This window comes from Accipiter gentilis, chromosome 29 (genome assembly GCF_929443795.1).
Source record: "Accipiter gentilis chromosome 29, bAccGen1.1, whole genome shotgun sequence".
Classification (NCBI taxonomy): domain Eukaryota; kingdom Metazoa; phylum Chordata; class Aves; order Accipitriformes; family Accipitridae; genus Astur; species Astur gentilis.
The window spans coordinates 6,505,396-6,523,897 of record NC_064908.1 but is presented as its reverse complement, the minus strand read 5'-3'; the positions used below and the strand labels follow the sequence as shown (position 1 = coordinate 6,523,897).

The 18,502-nt window shown below is 54.7% G+C and overlaps 2 protein-coding genes across 3 annotated transcripts; one reads left to right on the top strand and one right to left on the bottom strand.

Annotated features, from left to right (window-relative positions):
- Positions 1–11,680, bottom strand: PSMA5 (proteasome 20S subunit alpha 5). Its single transcript, XM_049832832.1, has 9 exons — positions 11,538–11,680; positions 10,430–10,496; positions 8,019–8,145; positions 6,930–6,997; positions 5,776–5,883; positions 5,634–5,692; positions 4,612–4,714; positions 3,313–3,399; positions 1–281 (listed from the first exon to the last, which is right to left on the bottom strand). The coding sequence occupies exons 1-9, from the start codon at positions 11,564–11,566 to the stop codon at positions 204–206; spliced, it is 726 nt and encodes a 241-aa protein (XP_049688789.1). The 5' UTR covers positions 11,567–11,680; the 3' UTR covers positions 1–203.
- Positions 11,681–12,220: 540 nt separating this feature from the next.
- On the top strand, positions 12,221–17,251 carry SYPL2 (synaptophysin like 2). 2 transcript variants are annotated; one of them, XM_049832180.1, is made up of 7 exons: positions 12,221–12,413; positions 12,861–12,932; positions 14,483–14,607; positions 15,100–15,301; positions 15,392–15,583; positions 16,089–16,212; positions 16,649–17,251. In XM_049832180.1, exons 1-7 carry the CDS (start codon positions 12,363–12,365, stop codon positions 16,918–16,920), a joined length of 1,038 nt encoding a protein of 345 aa, XP_049688137.1. In that variant the 5' UTR covers positions 12,221–12,362; the 3' UTR covers positions 16,921–17,251. The 2 variants fall into 2 exon arrangements, with proteins under 2 accessions (XP_049688137.1, XP_049688138.1); XM_049832181.1 differs by lacking the exon at positions 16,089–16,212 and having other exon boundaries at positions 16,649–16,897.
- Positions 17,252–18,502: the final 1,251 nt, after the last annotated feature.

Here is an 18,502-nt window from a genome sequence, read left to right as displayed (position 1 = left end):
TAGAGTAACAAAATGATTTATTCTCATTTCCTCTTATTGTAGAGAGCAGTTATGTACAGAAACTGTAAAAAAACCTCAAGAGCCTTCTAAGAAGAGCAATTACAGATGCTGCTGGAAAATAAAATCACAGGTACTAGAAGGAACCGAGAGTCAGTTCGCTTTGATCGGAGGGGAATAAGCCTTTGAGGGAGTCTCTCCGCTTTTCAAATATCCTTGATGACCTCTTCAAGCTCCTCTTTTGTGTACATGTGGAACTTCATCCCGGGCTCCACTGTGGCAAGCTGAAAGAGAAGGAGCAAGGGGTTAAGCGTGCCTGCATATGTGAAGTGACAGCATGGGGCAGGGAACAGAGAGCAGCCGCAGCAGACAGAGCAGCTGTTCCTTCTCGGCTGCCTGATCTGCCAGCCCAGCAAGATCATTCCACCCCGTAACATGCTCTTTGATTCCCTAAAATAGCTGCCTGCCACAGAAATAGCTTTTAATTGACTCAGTCTCCTCATAGTAGCAGCAGCAGGGAGCGTCTATTGGGAACAGGCAGGCTCTGCTTCTCCTTGCTGGGGAAAAAGACCCCGTTAATACAAGTCCTTCATCAAACACTCCTCAGAGAGGGGTGGTTCTTGCTGCAGTTCAGTGTGGCCCTCAGCAGGAGTGCCTCTTCTCCTCCAGTAGCCAACCAAGCATACAAATGCTGGCCCATTACATGCCTTATAAGACCCAAGATAGCAAAACACTCAAAAGGGGACTGAGGGGTTAGCTCTGGGAAACTGAGGCAGAAGCAAACCTGCATTTTGGTCACCAAACACCAACAATAAGCAAGTCACACTGCACCTCGCAGCTGCCTGGGCCCTGTACAAGCAGGCCAAAGAGATCTCTTCCAAGACAAAGCCCAAGGGACAAAGCTGGGGTACAACATACTCCACCCTGCCCCTTTGCCAGGAGCAGAGGGAGGCAGCATCCAGGGCAGACAGCCGAGATATTTCACAGAGCGAACACCAGAACAAGAGATACTTGAAGAATGACAAGACTGGAAGAGGAATGCAAGCGGGACTTTCATTCGCACCTAGCTCATGGTATGAGAGCCCAAGATACAGATAGCTGCCATGAGCAAGCAAGCCAGAAAACCACAGGAGCTAGCCGGGATGCTCCAGATCTCACTCACAGGCACCCCCTGGCATCAGGAGTGCCTCTTTACTCTTAAGGGATCAAAGTGTTTGGCTGCAGTAAGCTGAAGGAAAGCTGCAGAGGGTCCCAGAGCTCTTCCTAGGCTTCTCTGCTTGCAAGGTCTCCCATAAAACAGCACAAGATGGTAGGACACTCTTTTGGGGTAGAGGGAGGGTAGCCATAAGGCTTTTTTAAGGAGAAATGTCCTGAACACTCAGCCTGAGAGCACCTGACAGCCCACGTTTCAGCTGGCACTCTCAAACCAGTCAAACACACTTGCAGATGTCACTTTAGGCACCTCAAATCACCTGTATGGGCACTGGCCTGACACTAGACCCAAACAGACACGACAACTCACATATATACCCCCTGAAACCCAAAACAAGGATTCAGAGACACCAACTATTCTGCTCGAACCTGTGCCTCACCTTCTCCCTACACACAAAAGCTTAACTCAACTATTCCCTTACAGGCTTCACAGGGAAGTAATTAATTTTAAAGCACAACAATTGTTTAAGGCTCCCGACCTTCACTGCCAACAGATTTAACTCTTCCATGACCACACTTTGTCCCTTCTCTTTGTTGCTAGATGGAAAATCCCACACAAGAAAGGGAAGTGGCTAGAGTAAATAAACCAGAGCACCACATACTTCTACAAGGCTAGAAAGCAAAGCAGCCACTTCAGGTAGAAGATTTTCAGCCAGAAGGGTGACTTGAGTCAATAGAGACCTTTTAATCCTCAGCACATTCTTCTCATACTTAACCCTGATATGATTCCTCAACACGTTCAGAGTTTTGCCAAGCACAGTTAAGCCCTGTTAAACGGGGACATGACATAAGGATACTGTACACGCTCCTCTGCCTCAATTTCTTCACACTGTACTGCAGATCTTCCAGAAGAGACCCGAAGCTGATCAAGAGAGAACTAATTAATGCGGGTTGGGAGGGCATCTGGGGAAGCAGATTTTAGCCAGCTGGCATCATTTCTGGACAGACCGTCTAAGTTTTTGGCATGCTGTTGGCCCTTTCCCCCAAAGGAAGCTGGTTAATCATGTCAGGAAGGGTCCCCAGCAGCAGTATTTATAAAAAAAAAAAAAAAAAAAGGCGGTGCACAATTTTAGGCTGTATGGGAAACAGATTCCCAGCACTTAGAGGAAAGGAATGGGAGAACGGCAGGAGAAAAGCAGCTCTGGAGTCAGAATGACATGATTTGAAAAGGTCTAGCGTCTCATAACCCGCCAGAAATAGAAGCAAACTCTATACGCCAGCCTTGCTCATCATTTATCCATTATCACTAACAAATTGGAAGGGTTTTTACCTTTGCTACCTAAAAAGGAACATTACAAGTCTAACGAGCAGGGTTTAAGGGGACAGGTACCACTACGTTTGTGGAGATCGAGAGCACTGCATGCTCGGATCAAGCTGAGCTCTGCAAGCCTGACCGCTTGTGGGCAAAAGCCGAAGGTTAGAGGAGCACATTCGTTCCTGGAGGCTTCACCAGGCTTTACCTCTTTGGTCCTCCTGTCCAACAGATTTTTGGCACCAACCCAAGACTGAATATAGCAAGTCCAGAAGCTGTATAATTTTCATTCCTTCTAATATTACAAGTACCAGGGAAAAAAAGAATGGCTAAACCCAGGGGAAGAAAAAGTGATCTGGCTGGCACGACAGGTTGCTGCTGGCTGACTCGGCCTGTGTAAGGTCAGCAGGGGCTCCAGCCCACATCCAGGGAGCCCGACGGGAATCACTTCTGCCAGCACTCATGGATTAGCCAGGCAAACGGGCCAGGCTACACACCTATAGAAGTCAAAAGAAAGCTCCAACCTTTCCAATGCGCCACACAGGACATGCTACAACGGGCAGCCTGAAAGAGCAAGAACATCTGCAGCCAGCCAGCCATTGGCTTGGGAAGTCCTGAACTGCTCCACCAACTCATTCCTTGCTCTAGAAGCAGAAGCAACCCTTCTCTCCAGAAAGCAAGCAGGCAGCTTTCTCACCTGGATGTTTAAAATGCAAGACACTACTGAGACATGCGCTGCATAGCCAGCAGGATTTGCACTGAGGAAGCAAAGACTACAGGCTGTGAAGACTTCTGTTCCACACCAAGTGCCACAAGCCACAATCACACACTGCTAACAGAGTCGCAGTTACCTCAATGTTGGTTGCATTCAGTTTCTCCTCCATAACTTGTTTCAGGATGACGAGGGAAGATTTGATTGCCTCTTTCAGTGTCATTGACTGTAAAACAAATCAGTCATTAATTGCATTGTTGATAGTCAAGCACGTACTTGTATGTTGCCCCTTTGACTGCGGAAGCATGCTGCTCTCCCTCCTGCTCTTCTCAAATCCTTTAAGCTGTCACTGGCAGCAAATTTAAAAGCTTATCAAGTTATCTACAGCATCAACAAGAGATCAAAGCGCACTGTTCAGGCAGGACAGTGACAATTGCAAGGATGGCGACTTTCTGCTTCTGTATAACTTTTTACAAAGCTTAAGAACTGTTAATCTGGGCACATAAACCTTACTGTCAGGATTGGGACACGAGTCCATTTCTCTTCACCAGTTAATGTCTGTCAAGCAGTTCCCCCCAATAAGATCCAGTGGGAGCTCCAAAAAGCCACACTCCCTCTTGGTAGAAGCCTTCATGCTTTAAATATGTAAATCCCTGCACAAGAGGGAACTAGAACTAGAGGGCCATGCAACATTCGAAGAGTGACGATAGCTGTGTTTGCAGTAACTTTGCACTTGGAAGATGGTTAACAAGCCATGGAGCCCAGAATCTGGACAATTCTGGGACAATTCTGCTAGTGAACAGATTAGGTTATTGAGTCTTAGGCTGGAAGTCTTTACAGCATTCAACACCATCAATTGTGCTTTTCATTACAGTGTTTGGTTTCTCACCACACAAAACAGGCAGCTCCCTCCTCATGGAGGGAAGAAAGTTTTTTATATAATATCAAATAGCACCATTACTTGCAGCACGAAAACCATTAACTTCACTACCTTAACAGATCTGGTGAAAAAAAAGTGGCTTCCTTTAATTCCTTATGCTCAGGCTGCACCCATACTGAGACCTGATGCTGACCAGCAGCATTCATATAGCAGTTCTTTTATTTATAGAGTACTTCCTGACATGGTCTTAATTATCACCCGCTAGAGGCAGAGACGGCATCTCAGACACCAGTCTCCTGTTCCAGCTGCAACCTAGAGGAAAGCTGCTGGTAGTAGTACTTGTTGTCGTAGAGATCCTCATCCAGCAGCTCAGCACTGACATCTAATCACGGGATCAACTGCCAAGGACCAAGTCCCACCCTGACAAGCTCACACAGCTCCTCTACAGCACAAGAAGAGACTTATGAATCGTTCATCGGGAAGGAAACTAGTGGATCCTTGTAGGTTGTGAGGTACCGCTGTAACTTGCAAGATGTCAAACCCAATCCAGCCTTTTACCTTATGGTAAACCTCTTGCAGAGAGCTCTGCGCACCTTCCGAGGCAGAGCCGATTGCCCTGGCATCGCACTGAACAAATGTCCCCGATGGGTCCATGTGAAACCTGCAGGAATATGGGTGAGAGTGAACGGCTGTGGCACCCCAAGGGCTTTCCCACCAGACCCACAGCACTCCCCAGAGATCTCTGCATGGCTCAGAGCTGAGGAAGAACAAGGGCTCCTCAGGAGCAGCAGCTTGTCTGCCGATTCGGGGCACAGCTCGTGGCAGCCCCTCACTGCGTCCAGCCTCCTCAGGGGACTGCTGCGATTACTACAGCAGCAGGTCTCTCCTCCTGGCATGCAGACGAGACAACCAAGGTTTGAGGAGCGCCAGAGTCACCTGCAGACCCATAGTGGGCTGATAAGCTAGAAGGAGAGCTATACACTCCTGACACTGCCCTCCATACTCAGAGCAGTATCATTTTCCTTTTTATTCCCCCCCTCCCTCTTTTTTTTTTTTTTAAAAAAAACCAGCAAGTTTTCACTTCTCCAATAAGGAGACCTTATTGGGCTGGCTCTGCTGAGCCATTCCCACCTCCAGCAGAGGCTGAGTGTTTGAAGCACACGAGTTCAGGTTACAAGCACTCCACCACCTCCCCAAGGAATGTTACAGCAGGCTCCACATATTATGTTACCAGTGGCTCTGCTAGTCCTTTAGGGAAAGGTAAGAATAAACTTGGGACGAGGAGAGCTTTAACACCTCCCTCCTGCCCAGGAAACCACATTAAAAAAGCAAGGATTCAGTGAAGACATGGCATTCTCTTCAACCCCAAACAAGCAGCCAGTGCTCAGGCTGCTGCAACCCGTGCTTTGAAAGGAAGGGTTTAAAAGCATTAACAAACACATCAGGTACATAATAGGATAAAGCCCAAGTGTTTGGCTTAAGTAAAATCCCAGAATCAAGTCATTAAAGTGTCCTGGGAAGTTTCAGTAGAGGTTTTGTCTCTTCCCAGACTTGGCCTGGATTAAGAGAGACGAACTTACAGCTGGGGTCCCTTCTCATCAACTCCTCCAAAAAGCAGCGCAACACCAAATGGACGAGACTGCAACAGAAAAGAGCCAACAGGTTAGGCAAAGCCAAGGACAAAGTCAGAGGGGAGTCAACAGCACCGCCCCAGCTCCGCACCATTGCTCCTGGGTCTGCGTCCTCCTCCCCAAACTGCAGCGCCAGGTTGGACACAGCCTGTGTCACGCTCTCCACTGTCATGGTTTCATTGTAGGTGAACCAGTGATTCTGCAGAAAAAAAAAATTCAATTTATCACCTTGTTCCCAAAACCACAACAATCCCAGATCGTTCATGCGGCAGGCTGGAGCGATGCCCTGCATAGCCACAAAGTCTACTTCCCTCCAGCCCCTCCAGGCAGGCTGCTGGCACTAGGGCACAGCCTGTTCAGCCACAAGAGGGAAGCGCCAGGAAGAAAGCGGGAAGTGCAGAACAAGCTGGGAAGCTTATGCAGGGATCCTCCAGAAACCTTGGGATAGCTAGGCCTTGGATTGTTTCTCTTACATGTTCTCACTCCTCTCTCCGGCTGCAGTTTCTGTGCTGCAGCAACTTTTTTTTTCCCCTTCCTAAATACATTAGAGGCTCTACCACCATTGCTGATGGGCTCGGCCTTGGCCAGCAGCGGGTCCAACTTGGAGCCGGCTGGCATTGGCTCTGTCAGACATGGGGGAAGCTTCTAGCAGCTTCTCACAGAAGCCACCCCTGTAGCCACTCCACTACCAAAACCTTGCCACACAAACCCAATATAGATGCCAACAGGCAAAATGCAAGGATGAAGCACTTTATCCCAGTATCTGTTTCTGGAGCGATGGGGTTATCCAGTTCTCCAGAGGTTGGAAGAGTGCTGATATGCAGGAAAACCTCACAGGAAAAGTCTTTACTACAGCACAGAGATTTGTACCTGGAACCTCCAAGTACCTGAGGCACCGAGTAAATTTAAAGGGTCAAAAATATAACCAACATAACCAGTCTTTTGTCAAAACAAAGTCAGACACACAGCCCCACACATTCACTAGAGCGCATCTGCCAGCACTGAGACCACTGGAGAACCTGCCATAAGATTCCCAGCAAATGTGCAATACCAAAGAGGAAAAAAACCACACACAAGACTCCACCTGTTTGTTCTGCAAAAGCCCAACACAGGAAGGAAGCTACGCTCCTCGCAAGCCTCCCACTCCACACCAGCTCCTTTGCTGTAACAATCTTCCCATGCCAGAGACTTCTGAGACACCCCTGAGACTAGTACTATTGTTTTAAGATAAATGTCAAGTCTTACCTGAGTCTCCACTCTTGCTTTATCAATTAAAGTCTTTGCATCAGCTATTAAGCCACTCATGGCACACCCTGGAATCAGAGAGGGAAACCACAGGTCATTTCACCAATTATTTGTAATGCACTCTTCCCCCAGACTTAAACCCATGGTGACATACAAAAGGCTGCAGGCTGGAGCAGGTCCCTGCATGGGAGCACACAGCAGCACTGCACCGCAGCATGCTGGAAAGGAAGGAGGACGGGATCGAAACAGATTTGCTTAAGAGGAAAGATGGACACTCAGCTGAAGGGCAGGTACATAACCAAGTTCTCCCAGTCATACCTCCCACCCATCACAAACCTGAACAGGTTAAAGGAGCCACATATGAGGCCTTACAAGAGAAGCTAACTGACAGAAACACAACCTGCTTGGAAGGGGAACTCATTCATCCCTGCCACTGCAGGGAGGGCTGGCTGACCCATAGCTGGGGGGGATGCAGCAGGAGATTCCAGCACAAATCCTGCTCCAGGAAGAGAGAGGCTGTATCGCAAGCACACAGGAGGAAATTAGACTCTTGAAGAGCAACTTCCATCACCCGTGTCATCACCAACATGGGTATTTTGGAGGTCTCCTGCTTTTCAAGGCGACATATTTGGTAATGAGCCCGTTGTGGGCCCCCTCATGATGCAGGAGGCTGCTGCAAGCAGGGGTACAGGCTAACATTAGTGCTCCAGGAGAAACTGGCCTCGAGTCAAGCCTTTTGCAGTAATTCCCTGCCCTCCCAGATCTAAATTTGGGATGAGATTTCATGAGGGAGGTCATTGAGACGGGGGGGGTGCTTCAGCTGCCTCTTCCTGCTCCTGTAACTATGTCCTGCTGGCCTGGAGCCTGGAAAACCAGTGACCAGGACCTGGTGTTCACTGAGAGGGATGAGCGGTCCCACTCAGCTCAGCAGAGCTGCCTGAAGGGAATGCTAGCCCTGAAACACCGCTTCTGACACTCCCAGGGGACAGAGTCTTATTTTTAATCTCTCTCTCTCTAATCTCCAAAACTTGAGGGATGCTCCTAGGGCTCTACCAGAGGGGCATCCAAAGCTCACTTCTTTCTCCTTACCTATGTGGGAATCGATTTCTACAATCTTCTCAATGCTGCTGGGTTCCATGAGCGGGGAGGTGATCCTCTTCTCCACGGCCAGGCAGACGCCCTCTGAGGTCTGGATCCCGATGGCCGTGGAACCAAGCTGAAAACCACTGCACAGTTACCACCACCGCAGCCGGCACAGGGTCTAGCCATGACAGCTTGCATAAATATAAGTGGTGCAATGCTAATTTTGTCATGTATTATTTGTAGGCATTTTGTTCTGGAGACAATCGCATCACCAACACAGCAACACACTTGCAAGACTCCATGGCTTTGCGCACCAAATTTTAAATGTTACTACTTGAACGAGGAAACTGGAAAGGTTAAAGGCATGCTACTTCCCAGCTGACTAGTTCATCAGAACCCAGCAGGGCTGCTGCAAGCCATTAATCTCTTCCCCAAGCAACATCAATTTTTACAGCTTAAAGCCTTACGAATTTAAAAAGCCTTGCGAATCTTCCTTTGCAAGACAGAAATTAAATTTTAAAGTGAGAGAGGATTTCACATAATGGCCTTAATTCTGACTGCATCTGTACTTCTGGCTTGGGCATTTCTTTCCATTAGCTCTTTTTCTCCCAAGTGTCCTCGTATCCACAAAATTTACAATGAGAATGAGAGCATTTTGCGCACGTACCATTTTCCAGGCAGCAGTTAATCACCCACAGCCAAAATCGCAGCAAGTTTTACCCTAGTCTTGCAAGACCCCACAGTGTCACCATGGCCATGAGCACAGCTGAGGGGGGGCAGTGTCAGATCTCAAGGGCTCCCACCAGCCCCTACCCTTGCTCCCAGCACTTGCAGCTTTTCCACACTGGTGAATTTACCAGAATAACTATACCAGCTGCGGTGTGGAGATGCTGACACCAAATATCCAAGTCAGGCTACAAGGTATAATTTTAGCAGCAAGCTTCCCCAGGTAGCTACACCTATAACCACAGGCCTGACAGAGAGGACTCTCCCTGTTGCAGGCACTCATGGTTTTAGACTTTGCCCAATGCTCCCATCCTTTAAGCACACAGCCTGCCACAGCTGCGCACAAACCCCAAGGGAAGAAGGGACACCTGATGTCACTTCAGATGTATTTTTGTTAATGAAGCTACAGCACACAAATAAAAAACTCCTCCTACACTCCTAATGCACAGGCACCACATGTAACTTGTTGCAGCAGCCACCTGAGCTGCAGCAATTTTGTTGGTAAGCTTACGGGCTGATCTGGAAAAAAAGGAGAAGCCAGAGGCTTCTGTATGATTGCTACTCTAGTAGATGTATTCATCATTATAAAGTCAGCATGGCAACTGACATCCTTCTGAGAGTTTTTACTTTCCAATGCCTTAATAAACATTATTACTTTTTGCTTCCTCATTTAAGTTGTGCTTCAATGAGCTAAAGCAGTATGGGGAAGATAAAGCCAGCACCCTCCTTTTCCCCAGTCCAAACACAGGCCTGCTCAGACCTTCTTCACTTCATCACTTGACCCAAGTTTAAATTTACTCCCAATCAACACCCACATTCTCAGAAACAAGAACATCTATCAATTAAGAACACTTGATGCCCCAGAAAGGCCATTCAGCTCTACAGAGGTAGGTTAGTTTGCTCCTAACAACCTTTACCTTCAGGTTTTAAAATTCACCTTAGCAAACGGTGACCCACTCCAAGCTGCAACAGCAACCAGCTAAGAAAATGAAAGTTCACCTAGCAAAAGAAAAGTTGCCACTTTAGGGTTTAAGGGACTCCATCTTTATAAAGCCCATGGACCTGAAGGGAACACTGCATTAGCTCAGGCAAACAGAAAGTGGAGCGCTCCTCCACTCTTAGACCAGCGTTTATGGACATGAAGTGCACAACACACCAGCAGCATGAACATCTGCAGGTAGAGTCACGGTGTACAGGCATTCAGGACAGGACCTCTTGCTTCAACAGTAGCTTTTAGTAGGTTTGATGTGGGGATTAGCATCCTCAGATTGTGTTTGGTTTGGGGGTAAATTGGTCAGTATGGGAAACGGATGGGAACATTACCCTGCATTTGGGGAAATCGATGGCTTTTGATTCTTCATGACCCATAAAAGAGCAGAGTGGCAGGAGCTTTGGCTGGACGGAAGGAATCGAACACTGCCACGCAGCTCTCCTACCACAAACTGTAGGTGAAAGGCTGGCAAAGAGTTGCCAGAGCAGTCGCACGCAGGAGTGGCGCCTACAGGGAAAGGCACCAGCTCCCACTCGGTGTTGTGTACTGCCCTGGGAGCTGGCCAAACCCTGCCTCGCTGCAGAGTGAGGCCAGAGCTCAAATGAGTAGAACCTGCCTGTTTTATTTCTGACCAAACCCAGGATTTCAGTTCGAAAGAGCCCTTAACATCAGTTTGGCAACCAGATGGAGCTGACAATACCTTTATGGCCTCGATGGCATACTCCACTTGGAACAGCCTTCCCTCTGGAGAAAAAGTGTTCACACCCCTGCAAGAACAACATCAGAAATGGTGTAAAGGGCAGGAAACTGAAGGCCGACAAGGAACACAGTTCCTTATTCAAGAGCGATGGTGGGAAGAGTGACGCTAGGGGCAGCTGGAACAACGTCATGGCTTCGCTGGAGCTCATCACCCTTGCCACAGATGCTCGCAAGGTCTGGATTCAGGATGCTTACGGAGAAAGAGAACAAAAGGAACACCAGCAGGTCTAGTTACAGGTGAGGAGGAGGTTTGTTTTGATGGCACACTTGACACTGTAGATGCTGGAAGCATGCTGCCTTTCAACTCCAAACAGCACACCTTCTCTCAGAACCAGGAGACAGCAGGATTTTATTTTACCAGTGTGAATATCCCTGGATATCCCATCACATCATGTTCCCACCCTCCCCACACACCAGCCCAGCCTGACTTCCACTGCTCCTCCCATCCCACCGCACAAAGCAGGAGATGACTCTGCCCTCCCGAGAGAAGCTCTGTGCCCGGGGACTCCATCCACATGCAAAACCCTCCATTTCTTAAAAACCATATGATTTCAGGAGGCGTTTAGCAAGATAAGCTACAGCCTCATGAAACATCCCACCCCCCCGCAGGCAGCCTCCCCCCAAACCGGGGGCCTTCCAACACTGGAAGCCCCCGGTCACAGGGGACGTACTCTCCCTTCCCCTGCATTTAACAGAACCGGGTTCTCCAAAGCCCAAAGAAAACAAAAATAGAGGGAAGAGCCCGAGGCAGGGAGGGGACAGCCACGAACCGGACGGCTGTACAAGTGCCCAGCAGGGCGGAACCCCCACGGGCCTTGGCGGAGCAGGCAGGGGGACGAGCAGAAGTCCTTGAGCAGAGCCCAGAGGGGCTGTGGCCTCCCCACCAGCTCCTCAGAGCGGCCCTACAGCAGCTGCAGGCGAGAAGCACCGGCCAGGGCCTACCGGGATGGGGAAGGTGGTGACCGGCCGCAGGCCCGTGACTCAGCCACAGGCCGCGGGCGGCGGGGAAGGCGCGGGAGAGGGCTGGCGGGGGGCGGGCGTGTACTTACCGGTCGTACTCGGAGCGTGTGAGGAACATGGCGGCGGTGGCGGGGAAGGGGGGAGAACAGGCGGCGGAGGCGGGAACGCCGCTCTACCCTCACCGGGCTCTTCTCCGCCGCTTCCTGCCAACGGGCCGGCAACGCGCAGGCGCCTCCCCGCCCCCTTCGCTCTACTTCCCCCCGCGCCGCTTTTCCATTGGACCGCACTTCCCGCAGTTTAGCCAATGAAAAAACGGGGAGGGCGGGCTCGGCGGAGAGGAAAGGGGAGGAGCTGGAGGGGGCGGGGAACAAGGCAAAGGGGGCGGGGTCTGAGTTCTAGAGGGGCGGGGCGGGCGGGCACGCCGGGGCTACCGGGCCGGGGTTACCGGGGAGGGGGTGCCGGGGCAGAGACACCGGGATGCCCCAGGGTCCTCCGGGGCCGTGCCGGCGTCCAGCTCCCCCCGATGGGGGCCGGTAACGGGGCTGTCGGCACCGCACCGGGAGCTGGACGCCGGCACGGCCCCGGGGCTCCCCGTCCCGTTGCAGGGCTGAGGACCCCAGGGGGACCCAGTGGGGGTCGGACGAGCCCAGGGACGGACGCACGGACACCCCCCCCGGGTGGTGGTGGAGGGGCTGCCCATCCCGCTGTGGGCTGGGTCCGCGCTGGGCGGAGGGACCGGGGGCGGACCGGGGCTGGGGGCTGTCCCGGGGGTGTCCGGGGGCGGACCGGGGGGCCTTGCAGGGGGCGGGGCGGTGCTGCCAGCCCCGGGGGCTGTGGGGTTCCCGGTGGCGGCTCTGACAGCGGAGCGGTCCCAGCGGGCGGCGGAGGCAGCACCGACCGCCCCCGGCCCGGCCATGTCGGAGCCCGCCGCCCCCGCGGCCGGCGACAAAGGGCCCCGGCTCCAGGTAGGGCTCCGGTGCAACCCCCCCCCCCCCCTCACTCCCAGGTGCCCGGGGCAGTCTCCCGATGCGGCGCCTCGGTGGCCCGGGGCAACTCCCGGTGTAACCCCCGGTGCAGCTCCCGGTGTCCCCATGCAACCCCCGGTGCAGCCCCCCGTTCTCCCGTGCAACTCCCGGTGCAGCGCACCCCGGCCCCGGTGTCCCGGTGCGACCCCCGGTGCAGCCTCCCACCGTCCCGCCGCTGTTCTGGTGCAGCAGTCCGGTGTCCCGCTGCAGCCCCCTGCCCGGGCCAACTCCCTTTGGAGCTCTCCGGTCCCCCGGTGTAGCCCCCCCTGTCCCTCGGAGCAGCCCCCGGTGTAGCCCCCCCAATCCCCCGGTGCAGTCCCCCCGGTGCCCCGGAGCAGCCCCTGGTGCCGCCCCGGTGCCCCGGCTCCCGCTGCTCTCTCCCCGCAGGACCGCGTCCTGGGTGGGATGCGCTGGGGCCGCCTCCAGGAACCCCTGGGCTTCATCAAGGTGCTGGAATGGGTGAGTCCCCCCTCAGTGTCCGTCCCCCCGCATCCCGGGCCCGATCCCAGCACCGGCACCAGGACCCCTCCACCCCCGCCCCCCCCCGGGCACAGCCCCTTCCCCAGCACCCCTGGGTGCTGGTCCCCTGGGACCCCTGCCCAGCCCTTTCCCCCCACCCCCAGATTTAGGGTGCCCCACTGCTTTCTTAAAGCGCCACCCCCCTCCAGGATGAGGGAACTCTGGAGACCTCCCTGCCCCTCCAGAGCCTCCCCCACCCTGGCAGCCCTAGATGTGGGGACCCCATCCTGGGGGGGCTCCGGGGAGGTGGGGTGCGGGGCCGCCTGGGTTCAGGCCACATGGCCCCCCCGGTGACCTTGAGCAGGTGGCTTTGCCCGGCCATGCCGGAAGGGACGGTGACATCGGGGTGCCGAGTCCCCGTCATTCCTACGGGCTCAGCGGGCACCGGGCGGGTGGGTGGGTGGGGAAGAGGGGCTGGAGGTCAGTGGGCCCCACGAGGGGGGACCCTGGGGATGGGGGGGAGCCAAGCGCCCGCAGCCCCGTCCCCGTCCCCGTCCGGGCTGTGCCATGAACAGCTCCGGGATTGTATTTCAGGGCGGCATTTCTGCAGCACGGCCTCGCCGTGGCCGGGGGGCTCCCAGCCGGCCCCACACCCAGGTGCCAGCGCTGGGAAACTGAGGCACGGGGTGGGGGGCTTGGCCCCAGGGCACAAGGCCAGACTTGTTTGGGCATCTCCTGCCCGGAGGAGCCAGGTCGAGGGGGCTTTTCCCCCCATCCCATCTCTCTGCTTTGGATAATCCCACCCGGGCAGGCGCTGGGCACCCCCTGCCAGTGGGTTCACCGTGCAGGATCAGGCCCTGCGTGCAGACACCCCAAAGCCAAATGGGTGAGGAAAATCCTTGGGGCGGCTGCCAATGCTCCTGCTTTGACCCTTGGTGCCGCACGTGGGCCTGCCCATCCCCACAGCGTCAGGCCTGGCCGCTCGGCTTCCCCCCTTCACCCGGCTGGACGCGGGAAGCCGTGAGCTCAGCTGGGATGAGTTGCCAGAAAACTATTTGGGAACAACGTTTTCCCGGCACCCTCGGTCGGAGACAAGAGCAGCTCGGCGCCGAGGGCCGGGAAATGGCAGCGGCGGCTCCCCAGGGAGGGGGACCGATGGCGGCAGGGTGACCCCCGGGGTTCCACAACGGGGATGCTTCCGGCTTGCTGGAAACCTGCTCCGTCGCCCAGCACCATGCCTAAAATTAAGGGCGGGGTGGGGGGGTTGGCCTTGCTGCCCCCCCTGGAGCATTGCCCCCCTGTCGCTGCCGCTGCCCCGTTTCATCCCCAGACGCAAATGCTGGTGCCGGCAGCAGCCCCGGTGCTGGCGCACAAGGCCGACAGCTGCGGGATGGCAGCTCGCCCTGCACCACCGCGACCGCCGTGACTCAGCGCTGGGGGGTGCAAACCCCCGCTTGGGTGCATCCCACCCCAGGGTGGGGGGGTCCCCAGGGTCTCAAGCTCCCCCCCCCCTTCCCCTTGCCCCCCGACGCGCTGCTCCTCTCCCGTAGCTCTTCGCCATCTTTGCCTTCGGGGCCTGCGGCTCTTTCAGCGGCGAGACTGGGGTGACGGTGAAATGCGGCGGTGAAACCAAAGAGATGAGTGCCATTTCCGTCCAGTTCGGGTACCCCTTCAGGTGAGGTGGCACCGAGCCTGGACACCCCCCTGGAACCCACCCAGGCACCCAACATGGCTCCACAGTGAGCCAGGGGGAACATGGGGTGCTAGGTCGGGTGGGGTTAAACCCCATCCCCACTGCTGGGACCCCCATGGGACCGCAGTCACGGTCCCTGTGGGCAGGGAAGCGCCGTGTCCAGCTGGGGACCCTCTGCACCCCCGGCACTGTGGGGCATCCCCCGGCTATGGGGGGAATCCTCATCGATCAGGAAAGACAAGGATGGAGCCGGGCCAGCCATGCGTGAGCCGTAGTTTTAAGCCCTTCTTTCAGCCACCTGCCCCATGCCGGGGCACTGGACTGCGGCAAAGGGTCCAGATTCCGACCCAGCAGCTGGTCTGTTCCTTCCATCCCTGGGGGACCAACCCAGCGCAGTTATTTTGGGCTGGCAGAGCCATCCCCATCATCCCCTCCATTCCCCGGTCACCCGACATCCCCCTCCCATTCTCCCAGGTTATACCAGGTCCCCTTCGACATGCCAGACTGTGAGGGCGAGTCGGAAACCCGCACCCTGCACCTCATCGGTGATTTCTCTGCTCCTGCTGAATTTTTTGTGACCCTGGGGGTCTTCTCCTTCCTCTACGCCATGGCGGCTCTGGTGCTTTACCTGCGCTTTCATTCCCTCTACGGCGAAAATAAGAAGCTCCCCTTTGCGGTAAGGCGGCTACATCCCTAAGCGGGGGGACAGATCCTGCACCACTCTGTGCTGGGGTTGGTGCTGAGCCCAGTGGCCCCATCCCGGCAGGATTTCTGTGTCACCGTCTGCTTCGCCTTCTTCTGGCTGGTGGCGGCAGCGGCGTGGGGCAAGGGGCTCACCGACGTGAAGGCGGCCACGCGGCCCGCCAGCCTCATCGCCGCCATGGCGGTCTGCCAGGGCCAGGAGGTGGTCTGCAACGCCGGCACCACGCCGGCCATGGGGCTGGCCAACATCTCCGTGGTGAGAGCCGGGCACCAGTGCACACCGATGCACACGGGGTATAGGCACGCATGCATGCACGTATTCACACGTGGGCCTATATACAGGCATGCACACATGGGCACGTATATGTATTTATTTGCTTGGGGGAGAGATTTATGGTGCTTCAAGCAGAGCTAAGCAGCCCCCAGCCCTTGCAGGGGCACATGCACGTGCACGTATACACACACGTGCACACACACACACATGTGGATGCCTGTACATGCTTGCCAAGCCCATGCACATGAATGGGCACCCATGCACACGCATGTTCGCGTGAAAATGCACACACACACGTGAACACACCATGCACACAGGCATGTACATGCATGCACACACATGGGCACGCACCCACTTACAGTCACACCTGCAAGCCCTCGTGCATGCACACGCATGCTGGATTCCTGAGCTCAGCTGGGAGGGGGCAGTGGAAACATGCACACGTGTGCTCCATGGCCATGGTGCTAACTCTGGGTTGGTCCCACAGGACATGGCACCCATCCTGCAACCCCATGAGACACCCCCTCCAGTCACAGGGGACCCCCATGCCAGGGTCGGCGGTGGTGATGCAGCCCCTGGCATGGGTGGTTGGGGTGCATGGAGTGCACAAGGTGTATGAGGTGTATGGGGGATGCATGGGGCTCATGGGTTGCATGAGATGCATGGGGCACACAAGGTGTGTGGGTTGCATGAGGTGCATGGGGCACATGGGGTGCATTGGGTACACAGGTTGCATGGGTTGCACGTGTTGCATGAGGTGCACGGGGTGCACGGGTTGCATGAAGGTGCATGGGGCTCATGGGGTGCATTGGGTGCACAGGTTGCACAGGTTGTACATGTTGCATGAGGTGCATGGGTTGCATGGGGTGCACGGGGCACATGGGGTGCATAAGGTGCACGGGGTGCAACAGGGCGCGTGGGGTGCATCGGGTGCACGGGTTGCAAGCATTGCACGAGGCGCAGGGGTCGCACGGGGCGCGTGGGGCACCGGGGGCCGGGGCTCACCCACGGGTGCCCCCCGCCCGGGGCTCTCTCCTCTCCCCCCAGCTCTTTGGCTTCATCAACTTTCTGCTGTGGGCCGGGAACTGCTGGTTCGTGCTGAAGGAGACGTCGTGGCAGGCGCAGGCTGCGCCCCACGACAGCGCCGCCGAGCAGGGTGCCATCGACAAGCAGTAGCCACCCCGGGGGTCCCACCTGTCCCCCGGGACCTCGCGCCGGCCGCCAGCCCGGGGACGGGGTGTCGCTGGCCCCGGCGTTGGAGCCGCGGGGGCTACAGATGCTATGGGGGGGGATGCGTAAACCTGGGTAGGGGGCATTAACCGCCGCTGCCTGGCTGTATATAGGGGTCTGCGTAAGCCTGGGTGTCCCGTTCTGTATGGGGGGGCTGTATGTGTAACCCCGGGGTGTCCACGTCTGTATAGGGGGCGTATAAAAGTCCTGAGTACCAGCTCTATATAGGGGTGCATATAACCCCTGGTGTCTGGCTCTATATTGGGGCTATATACAACTCCTGGATGTCTTGCTCTGTATAAGGAGCTTTATATAGGGGGTATATACAACACCTGGATGACCTGCTCCATGTAAGGGTATATATACAACTCCTGGATGTCTTGCTCTGTATAAGGAGCTTTATATAGGGGGTATATACAACACCTGGATGACCTGCTCTATATTGGGGCTATATACAACTCCTGGATGTCTTGCTCTGTATAAGGAGCTTTATATAGGGGGTATATACAACACCTGGATGACCTGCTCTATATTGGGGCTATATACAACTCCTGGATGTCTTGCTCTGTATAAGGAGCTTTATATAGGGGGTATATACAACACCTGGATGACCTGCTCCATGTAAGGGTATATATACAACTCCTGGATGTCTTGCTCTGTATAAGGGTATACATAACACCTGGGTGTCCAGCTCTCTATAGGAATATATATAAGTCCCAGGGGCCAGCTCTGTACAGGGGCTATATATAACCCCCAGGCATCCTGCTCTGCATAGGGGTAACTCCTGGTGTCGTGCTCACTATAAGGGTACAGATAACCCCCGATGTCCAAAGGGGATATATAAGCCCTGGGTGCCCAGCTCTATATAGGGGCTGTATATAATCCTGGGTATCCAGCTCTATACAGGGAGTAACTAACACCTGTATAACTAAATACCTGCTGAGGTATAGGGTCTATATATAACCCCTGCCAGTCCAGCCCTATGTCAGGGGTATACGTAACCCCCAGGCGTCCAGCGCCATATAGGGATAACCTCAGCATCCCCAGCCCTGTATAGGTGGTATATCTAACCCCCAGGTTCCCAGCCCTGTATAGGCAGCATATGTCACCCTTGGCCGTCCAGCCATATATAGGGATAACCTCAGGTCCCCAGTCCTGTATAGGGGGTAAATACAACGCCTGAGTCCGCAGCTCTGTATAGGGGCTATATGTCACCCCTGGCTGTTCAGCCCCATATAGGGGTTATCGGTAACCCCTGAGAGTCCAGTTTTGTATAGGGGTAACCCCTGGTTCCCCAGCTCTGTATAGGGGGTGGATATAACCCGTGGCTGTCCAGCCCCATATAAGGGGTATATGTAACCCCTGGCTGTCTAGCCCTGTACAGGAATAACCCCAGGTTCCCAGCCCTGTATAGGGCATATATAGAGCCCCTGGGTCCCCAGCCCCACATAGTGGATATGTATCTTCTCTGGCTGTGCAGTCATGTGTAGTGATAACTCCAGGTCCCCAGTCCCCTATAGGGACTATATGTCACGCCCAGGATCCCAGTCCCCTATAGGGATAGCCAGGGTCCCCAGTCCCCTTTAGGGACTATATGTCACCCCCGGGTGCCCAGCCCCATATAGGGATAACCCCGGGTCCCCAGCCCCCTATAGGGACTATGTACCGCCC

Coding starts and splice junctions, on each gene's coding strand:
- PSMA5 (XM_049832832.1), bottom strand. CDS start 11,566: ATGTTCCTCACACGCTCCGAGTACGACCG. Junction 8,146..10,429: donor ATGCCATCGAGGCCATAAAG/GTATTGTCAGCT, acceptor AGTGGTTTTCAG/CTTGGTTCCACGGCCATCGG. Junction 4,715..5,633: donor GATGAGAAGGGACCCCAGCT/GTAAGTTCGTCT, acceptor ATATTCCTGCAG/GTTTCACATGGACCCATCGG.
- SYPL2 (XM_049832180.1), top strand. CDS start 12,363: ATGTCGGAGCCCGCCGCCCCCGCGGCCGGCGACAAAGGGCCCCGGCTC. Junction 12,933..14,482: donor TCATCAAGGTGCTGGAATGG/GTGAGTCCCCCC, acceptor CCTCTCCCGTAG/CTCTTCGCCATCTTTGCCTT. Junction 15,302..15,391: donor ATAAGAAGCTCCCCTTTGCG/GTAAGGCGGCTA, acceptor CCATCCCGGCAG/GATTTCTGTGTCACCGTCTG.